The sequence below is a fragment of the Pelodiscus sinensis genome, chromosome 1, assembly GCF_052426305.1.
Source record: "Pelodiscus sinensis isolate ZL-2025 chromosome 1, ASM5242630v1, whole genome shotgun sequence".
NCBI classification, from domain to species: domain Eukaryota; kingdom Metazoa; phylum Chordata; order Testudines; family Trionychidae; genus Pelodiscus; species Pelodiscus sinensis.
The window spans coordinates 353,628,891-353,640,040 of NC_143052.1; the positions used below are offsets into that span (position 1 = coordinate 353,628,891).

General features: G+C 55.5%; 1 protein-coding gene across 1 annotated transcript; it reads left to right on the forward strand.

The window, feature by feature from the left end:
* The first annotated feature begins 6,041 nt into the window (after window positions 1-6,041).
* LOC102444266 (olfactory receptor 52B2-like) lies at window positions 6,042-6,989 on the forward strand. Its single transcript, XM_075933485.2, has one exon. The coding sequence runs from the start codon at window positions 6,042-6,044 to the stop codon at window positions 6,987-6,989; it is 948 nt and encodes a 315-aa protein (XP_075789600.2).
* The last annotated feature ends 4,161 nt before the right edge of the window (window positions 6,990-11,150 follow it).

Here is an 11,150-nt window from a genome sequence, read left to right on the forward strand (position 1 = left end):
TAACGTACTATCCTTTAACAACCTGACTCTCAGGCTTTTCTTTATTGTAATAATAAACCTTTAGATGTTAGATGCTAAAGGATTGGCTCAGCGTGATTTGTGGGTAAGGTCCAAAGGGTAAATTGACCAGGGATCTGTGGCTGGTTTCTTGGGATCGGACAGAACTTGTTTGGGATAGGTGGGATTGGGTGCTAGGACCCCCCACCTGTGTATGAGGCCAGAGGCCATCAGGGGCACGGATATTGCTGGGTTGTTGGAGGGGTTTTGCTCGGGAGGCTTCAGGCAGGCAGCTGAAGCGCTCTGTGGGACTGGTTTGTGGCCTGTTTGGAGGGGTCATCAGTCTGGGGGCTGTAAGGAGCCCCGGATTTGAGCAATTCACCCTGAGCAGACGCCCTCAGCTGTGCCCAGACACGGCCCGGTCCGTCACAGAAGCCCAGGATATTTAAATCCCGGGCTTCATTTGCAACTTTGGTTGCCTACCTTAACCAACCTAGTTTGAACTAGGGTGGTAGTGTAGACATACCCTTAGTTCAAATTAGTGGTGTAATGTAGACATACCCAGAGTTTCTTACAAATCGCTGATACCTGTTGATGGACTTGGGCTTATCTAGTACTTCATTTGAATGCTATTTTTGTCTTGAGCTTCACAACACCAATTGGCAAGGAGTTCCACTTGTTGCATGAAGAAATACTTCCATTCATTTGTATTAACCCTGCTGCTACTTAACAACACTGGGTGATTCCCATTCTTGTGTAAGGACAAGAGGTTAATAACATTTCCTTATTTATTTTTTCCAGACCATACCTGTGTAAACAGCACCCAGCAGATTCAAACCTGGGCCTGCTAACACACAGCCTAAGAGGCTATAGTGCTCGAGCTATAAAGCCAGCTGGCTCTTGGTTTAGGCTGCAGAGCTCCCTTGTTCTTATCTCTCATTGTCAGTGGGCTAAGTGCCCCTGCATGGGACAGTGACCCACACTAGGTGTGTGAGTGACCCAGGCTTTGATAGATTTCCAACATATCCCCCCTTATTCACATCTTGCCAGTGTTTATTCTCCCACTACCGAGCTCCCATTCCAAGACTCGCTGCTCCAAGACGCAGCCATTAATGGGGTCTACACGTGTTAGCTCGGCACCTCTGTTTTCTTTCCTGTCTAGTTCCACTCCCCTGCCACGAGGGCGTCCTCTGCCACTGCTCTCTGTTTCACACCTCGGTACCACCATGCTCTGTTCATTATTATCGTCCCAGCCAGTTTCTATGGTACCTGCTATAGGAGCCCACTCAGGTCCCATTTGACTCAGCTTCTTCTCTGCTGGAGTTGGAGCTGGAGGGGGAATTTCCAGCAGCATTTCCATTACTAGTCAATGGGAACATCACTCGTGTAAGCACACAAATCCCCTGACCCCAGCCTGCCCCTGCCCGCGGCTGAGCTGGAAACTGCTCTGTGCCCAGGGCTCCCTGCTGGCTCTGACCCCGCTGGGACTCCCAGGCAGGCAGGATAAATGTCCCTGCCTCCGAGCCCCGGCCAGTGCGGTTCCTGCCCCTGCAGCTCCCCACCTGGATCCCAGGCAGAGACTCCTCATCCCCGGCTGGGGCAGGAGCCCGGTGAGTGTTGGGGGGGGGGGCTCCCGCACGGCTGCCCTCCTGCTGAGAAAGGTGCCCTCGTGTGTCATCAGTGGGACCTGAGCTCGCCAAGGACCCAGTCCAGGGGAACCCGCCACAGCCCCTGGTGTCTGTGGGAGCGGGGGCAGGTCGGGTGGAGCAGGATGGCGCCCGCAGGGGAAGGAAAGGCAGGGGAAGGAAGGCAGGGGAAGCACAGAGCGGGCTGCCAGGGGCACAAGTCTCGGTTTCCCTGCCCAAAAGCCAAGAGCAGGGCCGGGCAGACGCACCAGCATTTCCTGACCCTGAGCCCCCAGTGACTCCGCTACGAAATGCGAATGAACGTCCGGGACACAGACACGGGGGCAGGGCTGGAGGCAGCAGAGAGGGCGGGTGCATGGACAGACGGGCAGGGACAGACGGACGCTCTGTAGTTACTCTGTGCTGGGAGGGAAGGTGCAATTCTCATGGAGCAGCCGATGTCTCCGCTCCCAAACCCTGAATCAGGGCTGCCGGGGGCTGGGCCGGCATGGGGGGGCCTCAGAAAAAGCTGCCCAGGGACACACAGTGGGGCTGTCTTGGTGCCGTGTCTCATGGACCCCGGGGCACACGCTGGCCCCAGACAGTCTCCACTCTTGGCAGCCGCAGCTCCGGCGTTTTCCTCCCTGCGCCAGGGCAGCCTGTGACCCCCAGAGTGCAAAGATCAGAGCCTCACCCACAGCCCCTGCCTGGCTCCGCTGCCTTTCTGGCCCAGGCAGGTTCCACCCCTGGGGATCGGGTCTGTGTTACTGACACGCTGCTGGCCTGGGGCAGCAAATTAAAAGCAGCAACCAGCAAAATGCAGCTCCCGCTAACGGGCGTTTCCAGCCTGTGTCAGAGCAGGGTCCGGTTTGACCAGCCTGCCCCCTGCAACTAGCAGAGCACCAGAGGCGCCAGGGAATATAGGAACAGAACAGCCAGACTGGGACAGACCAAAGGTCAGCCAGCCCAGTGTCCTGCCTGCCCACAGTGGCCAGTACCAGGAGCCCCAGAGGGAGGAAACCCAACAGGTAATCGTCACATGATCCCTCCCCTGTCACCCATTCGAACTACCAGGTCCCTGCCGCATGTAGATGCGGGCAGTTAGTCCAGGCTTGTAAATTTCAAAATGGCGACCGGCCGGGAAGATACAAATGAAGCCAGGGATATTTAAATCCCAGGCTTGATTTGCAACTTTGAATGCCTACATTAGCCTCCCTAGTTCGAACTAGGGGGCTCGTGTAGACATACACTAAATTCAATGGTTGGAAGGGGAAGCCAAAGACATTCAGAAACAAGGCACAAATTCTTACCCAGGAGGGGGATTCGGCCTTGGGACAAGTGCCCACACGCTGGCCTGGATTCTCCACCCTTGACAATCTTTACGTCAAGATTGGAGGGGTTTTATAAAAAGCTGCCCCCTTCAAACAGAAGCTGATTTCACAGAAGCCCTCCTGCCTGAATTGTACAGTGTAGTGGACAGCGGAAGTGCTGAGCAGCATCCGGTGACTAAGGGGTTAAACTCAGGTAGATAGCAAAGGTGTTGGCCAGTGGGCCAGGAGAACCAATCCAAATAGAGGGTTGAAATGTGAATTGGATCTAGGTTCCCTGCCTGCTTCTTTGTGTGGGAGTGAAAAACCAGGGGTTGAGAGACACAATGATTTAAACCCAGGCAGGATTGCCAGGCCTCCGAGGAATTCAGGGCATGGGAATAGACTGAACAAAGAGAAAATTAGAAATAAGTGAAATGAAAAGGGAACCCAGTCGTGTTCAGGGTAATTTTTCTTTATTTTGTGGTTTGGTTTGAAGTGCTCTGTGTGAATCTCTGCCTCTCCTCCCCATTTACCATTGAGCATTGTGACCAGACTTTTCACCGTGTTTTAATTCGTTTGCCTTAGTTGCTCTGTAACATCTAGCAACCAAGTTTGCTTTCTCAAGTTTATCTTTTGTTTTCTAATAAAAATCACTTTTTTAAGGTGATGATTTGATTCTTGTGTTCTGGAAGGTCTGTCTGTGTGTGTCTGCAGGCCTGCAGCTGAGAAGTAAGCTCCCAGAGACTGCAGCTTGTTTTCCTCTGTTCTTTTTTCAAGCTCTTTTAGGGCCAAAGAGCTTGGGGTACCCATGGGGGTGGGTTTAAGTGTTCACCCCTGATTTTTTAGGGATATAAATCATAGAATCATAGAACGATAGAGCTGGAAGAGACCTCAGAAGGTCATCAAGTCCAGCCCCTAATCACTTGATGGTGGCAGTGATTTCCGTAAATCTGTGGACAGGAGGCCCCCGACTTGTGACGCGATCCGTTCTGGTGGAAGCGTGGCAAGTTGGGGGTGTCATAACTCGAACGCACATTTACAGTAAGCGCCATGCGCCAGCGTAAATGCGGGCCGAGGACGTAAGTCGGGGGTGTCCAGCCCCTTCCGCACTTACAAACGTGGTTCCTGGATTGTGATTCTGGAGGGAAGTTTTTGTAACCAGTGCTTCGAGAGGCAAAGGGTGGTTTTTTCATTTCTTTTTGCGCTGTGCGGACCCTCGCCTTGTGCACTCAGAGTGCCGGAGCAGGGAGGGAGTGAGGTGTGATGGTCCCAGGAGTGATTTCTGGCTTTCGAATCTTGACGCCATTAGTAACCCTCTCTGCTGTGACCAGATGTGGAGTGGTCGGTATATTTGCTTGCTCCGCTGCTTACCGTTGGGGTCAGCATCGCTCCGTGGGGAAGGAGCGAGAAGGAACAGCACTCGGGAAACGTGGCTTCCAGAGCCTGGACAGTTAAACTCCACCTGTCTCTCTGGGTCTAGTCCTAGAGAGTTATCTGCCTGGCCATTCTTGCTCTAGTTTGTTCTCCCGGGTTTGCGGGTGTTCAAGTCTCAGGTCCCTGACGGGCCACTGTCCCAGGGTACGGTTCTGTTGCTTACAGCTACAAACACAGCCCATGGACTTAGGGTTGCAGTGCAGCAAAGAGACCCCATTTCAAGGGCCCTGTCTCTGGCTATTTCCATTAGCCCCTCAAACGTGCCTGTTTCGGGATGGAATTCCCCCCGTGCGGAGCACAGGCCCGGAGAGCACTGCCCATCCCCCTTCCCCTTGAGACGTTGTGGCCCTGCACAGGAGCGGGGAGGAGGCAGAATTACGCTCTAGTCCAGCGATCACCTACCAGGAGATGGGGAGTTAATGGTAGATCTTGGAGCCTTTGACAAGGGATCCTGATGGGTTTGGCCAGGGGGCAATTCATCTGCTCCTGCCCTCTGCCTTGGAGCGTCCTGCTTGCTGTGCAGGGCATGGGAATAATAAGAAGAGGGGGTGCTGATGTCAGGGTGCCCCTCCCCTCACCCTGTACCCCATCTCCACAGAGCAGAGATGGGGCAGGGATGGAGGGAGTTTGCTGGTTGCTTTTGGGAGAGGTGCAGGGCCGGGGGAAAGGTGAGCCTGGCTTAGCTCCCTGCACCACCACTCAGAAGCCACCTGTACCCAGGTGGAGCCTGCATTCTGAACCCCGGCCCCAGTCCTGAAACCCTCCTGCACCCCAAACCCCGGCCCTCGCCCTGAGTCCCTGTGCACCCAAACACCCTCCAGAGCCTGCCCCCAAACCTGCCCCTGCACCTCAACTCCCTGCCCAAAGCTCAGATCAGAGCCCCTCCCACACTCCAAATCCTTTAGCCCAATTTCAGAGTCTGCATCTTCCTCCCCCGCACTCCATGGAGCCTGGTCAATGTAAGTGAGGATGGGGTAGGAGGGAGAATGCAGTGAGCAGGGGCGGATGGAGAAGGATTGGGAAGGAAATGGGACATGGGTGCTTGGGGCTGAGGTAGGTCCTGGATTGCACTAAATTCAGTAGGTGATCTCGTGCTTAAAAAGGGTGGAGACCCCTGTTCTAGCCTGTTAGGGTACGTCTACACTACATGGCTCCATTGACGGAGCCATGTAGATTTGTTTGTTTGCAAAGGGAAATGAAGCTGTGATTAAAATAATCGCGGCTTCATTTAAATTTAAATGGCTGCCACGCTGAGCCGAGAAACAGCTGATCAGCTGTTTGTCGGCTCAGCGCACTAGTCTGGACGCTCCCCTGCCGACATGAAAGCCCTTTGTCGGCAGCCCCGGTAAACTTCATCCTACGAGGCATAACGGGGAGGTCGATAAAGGGCTTTCAGGTCGGCGCGGGAGTGTCCAGTCTAGCGCACTGAGCCGACGAACAGCTGATCAGCTGTTTGTCAGCTCTGCCCGGCAGACATTTAAATTTAAATGAAGCCGCGATTATTTAAATCATGCCTTCATTTCCCTTTGCCGATCAGCCTAATCTACATGGCTCCATGTAGTTTAGACACACCCTATATGGGATGTTAATGAGAAATAGCATTGACCCCAGCAAGCACTGACCTTGTCTCTGCTTCCAGCCGGGCCTGGCGCCCAAGCGGAGCCCTCGGTGCCCCATGGACGCACCCAACAGCACAACGTTCAGTCACCTCAGCTTCGTCCTGGTCGGCATCCCGGGCCTGGAGCCCTGGCACCCCTGGATCTCCATCCCCTTCGCGCTGATGTACACGGCGGCAGTTCTGGGGAACTGTGGTCTCCTCCTGCTCATCGCCACCCAGCGCAGGCTGCACGAGCCCATGTTCATTTTCCTCTCCATGCTGGTGGTGGCCAACTTACTGTTATCCACCTGCACCATGCCCAACACGCTGGTCATCTTTTGGTTTGGACCCAAGGCCATTTCCTTCACTTCCTGCCTCACCCAGATGTTCTTTGTGCACTTTGTGGGAGTTGCTGAGTCAGGCATCCTGCTGGCCATGGGGTTCGATCGGTACGTCGCCATCTGCGACCCCCTGAGGTACACGACTGTCCTCACCAACGAGAAGATCGGGAAAATAGCCACGGCCATTGTCGTCAGAAGCTTTTGTATGGTTGTCCCCATTGTTTTTCTCCTCAAACGGCTGCCCTTCTGCGCAAGCAATGTCATTCTACACTCTTTCTGTGAGCACATCGGGGTGGCCAGGCTGGCCTGTGCAGACATAACCCCAAATATCTGGTATGGCTTTGCAGTGCCTATTTTAACCGTTGTACTAGACATTGTGTTTATTGCTGTGTCCTACGTGCTGATCCTCAGGGCTGTCTTCAAGCTGCCCACCAAAGATGCCCGGCGCAAAACACTCAGCACCTGCGGTTCCCACGTCTGTATCATCATCTTAATTTATGTCCCAGCATTTTTCAGTCTCCTAACCCACCGCTTTGGCCATAACATCCCTAAACACATTCACATCCTGCTGGCCGATCTCTACGTGCTCATCCCCCCCATGCTAAACCCCGTTGTTTACGGGATGAAAACCAAGCAGCTGCGAGAACAAATGAGGTGCGTGTTCTCTCGGAAGGGGAATTGGTGAATGTGCTGAGTCCACAGCCATGTGACTTACCAGCAGGCTTCTTCCGCACTGCAAGGAGAGGTCCCTGTGGCACTGAGACATAACTCCCAGTTGCAAAACAGACTTTTTCAGCTCCTTGGATGTTTTGTTGCATGTCCAGGTGCATGGAACTACATGGGCCTTTCTTGAGAGAATGCTGGGGAGGGTGGGCGAGGGACCGAGGAAGTGCTGATAAAAGTTTCCACATTTGTAAAGGTTCTTACCAAGAGGATGTTGATCTGTGGAACTCCTTGCAGAGGACGTTGTGATGGCCAGGAATACAACACGGTTCAAAAAGGAGCTGGATACATTCATGGGGGTTAGGTTCATCAATGGCTATTAGGCAGGTTGGGCAGGAACGGTGTCCCCAGCCTCTATCAGAAGATGCGAATGGGTGGCAGGGGATGGATCATTTGATGATTCCCTGTCCTGTTCATTCCCTTTGGGGTAGCTGACACTGGCCACTGTCAGACTAGAGGACACCGGGCTAGGTGGCCCTTTGTTCTGACCCTGCGTGGCCGTTCTTGTGCATGTTCCAATTGTTCTCCTGGCCCACTGAGAGCAGGGCACTGTGATAGGGAGCTAGGGGCAGCTCTTAGGAAAACCTTTCCATCGCTCAGAGTAGCTGACACCGACACGGGGCCCAGGGAGGCTGTGGAACCCCCGTCACTGGAGAGATGTGAGACCGGGCTGGGCTCAGGGCTGACGGGATCGGTTTCACTGGCCCTGCCTCAGCGCCGGGGCTGGACGATACGACCCGGCGAGGCCCCTGGAGCCTGACGTCTCTCTGCAGCGCTGAGCACTGACCTGCTGAGGGGGCCGGGCCTGTTTCTTGCCCCTCGCCACGGAAAGGAATCCCTTCTCCTTGCTTGTCCCTAGGCCGTGCCCCACCCAGGCCCTCTCCTGCGCTCGCCTTCCCTCACAGCTCAAAGGCCAGGCCTCCGTGTTGGATTTGTTTTAACCTGGCCAGTGAAGCCATTGGGGGCAGGGTGAGACAGCGTCCGAGCCTGTCGCTGGGGCTCCCCGTGGGCTGAGCCCCTCTCTCATCGGGGATGCCCACGCCAGGGGTATAAACATCCCCACATCGCCACCCCGGTCAATGTGACCAGGCCCAACCCCTGACCAAATGGCACCCGGGCAAGTAGCATCTTCGGTGCCCACCCCCTTCCTTTGCTCCCCTTTTGAATCCCTTCTTTGTATTGCCCCTGTAGCCTGTCTCGTGCTTGGATGCACTTGCATTCACCACTAAAAGTGCGCCTTTGCATGGGGAGCCATAGAGCTGTGTTGATCTGTATCCGCAAATAAAAACCCTGTTTCCTCTATGCTTCTAGAAACTATTTCAATTCATGAAGGAACAAACTGTCCCATCAGACACAGGGAAGTGGCCCAGCGCGGGGTGGGCCGGCAGGAGAGTGTTACGGCAGGGCCAGCCGCACAAGGCTGATCCTAAACTTGCACTTCAAGAGGTCTCAGTTTGCAGGAGGTTCTAGGAAATCGTGGTTCTCGCAGTCTGGAAGGTTCCGCAACATTCGACAAAGGCCCAGAACACTCTGGGAGATTCCGCAACGTTTGACTTCCTCAGACTCACCAGGTGGCCTCGGGCCAGAAGCTCTTAGTCCCTACTAGGGGCTGCCTTCATTTTGGGGGGCCCAACTGTAGGCACCAAAGTCTGAAAATCGGGGTTTAAACGTTGGTCCCTGCTGACCCACCCCAGAGCAGCAAACTTTCCACTGGTCCACACAGCTAAGGCGGGAGGCAAGGCCGCCTGGCGCACGGGGGCCCAGCACCGCTCCGGTTTGGCCCCACTGTCCCTGGGCAGATGGAGACAGGGGAGCAGCTGGCCCAAGCAGAGGGGGGAAGGCTGTGACCCCCCCGTGCTTCTTTCAAACAGCGTGTTCACACAGGAGAACACACGTGTGTCTCCGTAGCTACCGCTGACCCCTAGGATGCTGCCCCCTCCGGGGACGGGCGGGGCGAGGGCAGGGTGCTGTGACCCGCGCTCTGGGCAGGGGATCCTGGCTCTGCCGAGGTGACCGGCAAAGCTGCTAGTGACGTCGCTAGCGCCAGGAATCCCTCCCCCGGCGCGCTGTGAATCCCCCTCATTCCCCCCGCCCGGGGCTGCTTTTCCCTTTCAAAAATGACTTTCCCAGAACCCCCAGAGCCCCGAGGCACCGCAGAGACCGACACCGATCCCCACGCTGTGTCACGCGCCGTGGTGGGAACCCCCTGCCGCCGCTGAGACCCTCCTGAGTGGCCCCCTCACCCGGCGAAGGCAGGGCCCTTTCCCTCTTCCTCACCGGACACTGAACAGACCAAAGGCCCCCGTGGCCGCTGCCCATCGCAGACTCCAGGGCAACGTTCCCCCGGTCGGTGTCCCTGGCACGGAGGAGTCGCCCATCCGGCTCCCCACCCCCCTTTCCTCCATGCGCATTATCCCACACATGGAATGGAATGTGGATCAATGCAACGTAATGCACATTGGAAATATAACCCCCCTGTGCGAACAATGTGATGGGGATTCATTTGGCTACAACTACTCATGGGAGAGATCTCGGAGTCACTGTGGAGCGTTCTCTGAAAGCCTCCACCCAGGCTGTCTCTAGACTATTTACCAAGAGGGTCACTGGATTTCCCCTCAGCTGAGGGGTTTCACTCCAGACGGGCTGTCTCACTGAGAGACCTGCTGGCACTCAGCTGCTCTAGGCTAGAAGCAGAAATTCTCTCACCTGGCAGATGTTCCCAACGGTCCCTGGTCCCCCTGACGAGAGTGCCTGAGCTTTGTACACCCGCTGGTCGCTTGTACCCTCTGCCGTGCTGGGAGGAGGGAAGTGTGACAGTGGGGGGAGCCGGGCAGGGAATAGGCCGCAGTAACGTGTGTCGTGTGTCATGGCCCTCTAGGCGATGGGTTAGGTCCAACCTGACCCCCCCCACACACACACATCTGTGCCCAGCCAGTCTTTGGGTGCAGTGCAGCCCAGGGGTTGACAACCTATTGCACATGAGCCAATTTTCATTGGCACGCAGGTCGGAGATCGATCCCGCCCCTTCCCCTTCCCCCGGTCCTCCCCATGCCGAGAGTTCAGCTGCTTGGCGGGCGTTGTCAAGTAGCTACTAAAGGGAGCTGCAGGAGGAACCGTTCTGACCGTGTCCACCCTTTGGGATGAGAGACTTTTGTTTCAGAAGAGAGTCCCTTCCTCCGCCCTAAAAGAAAATGTCAACCAGCTCGGTGTTACACTCAGACACTCGGGTGCATCTTCCGCTCCCCTTCGTGCTGCCAGCAGGGGTGTGCACGGCTGGAAGGTCTGGCACGAGTTTTTAACTGCAGTGCAGACCTACCCTCAGGGGAAGGTGGTGTGTGTATCTCTCCTAGAGCTGTAGCTTACACCTCCAGCTGCAGTGTGGATGTACCGTTGGGGGCCCACCTGAGCTCACTCAGGGAGTCTGTGATGAAGACAAGAATGAAGCCTGTGTAGGCCAAAGCAAGAAAGAGAGAGATTCTTTTAGCAGAATTTGGTTGGAGGGTGGCAGAGATCTAAATCTCCCATCTTCATGGTTTGTTCCCTAAAACTGCAAGTGTGAGGAAGTGGGGAGTTTTGGGGGCTCAAAGGGAGGTGTTGCATACAGGGGGGCATCCAGTGCCCAGAAGTTACTGGTTCAATGTAACAAAGTGGGGAGTTTGTTGTTTCGGAGAACAGCCCAGAGTTGGAGCCGGGGTGTCTGGGACCCTGGTGATCCCGGCCCTGCTCAGAGCACACGGCCGGTTCTGGCCAGAGGACAGACAATGGGCTGCAGAGAGAGACCCCGGCAATTGCCCCAGCTGATCTCAGTGAGGAGAGAACGTTGGACGGAAGAGAGGAGGCGCAGAAGAGAGGGGCCAGGCAGCCCTTTTACCTGGGGAGAAGACAATGGACTGGGGAGGGGCTGTTGCTGGAGATATTGGAGGCTGTGCTGGGAGACTGGGGGCTGTTTTTTGGGGGACTGACAGCAGAACAGGCAGGACTCAGCGGGCTGCGTGAGGGCTGAGGGCCCAGGCCAAGTGGCCTGAGGGATCCTTTGCTGTGTTCAAAGTTCAATAAACCCTCCTGTTCTGTGCTGGCTGATAGTTGCTCTGGTCTGGAGAACGGGGGGCACCGTTCCTTCTGG

Coding starts and splice junctions, on each gene's coding strand:
- LOC102444266 (XM_075933485.2), top strand. CDS start 6,042: ATGGACGCACCCAACAGCACAACGTTCAGTCACCTCAGCTTCGTCCTG.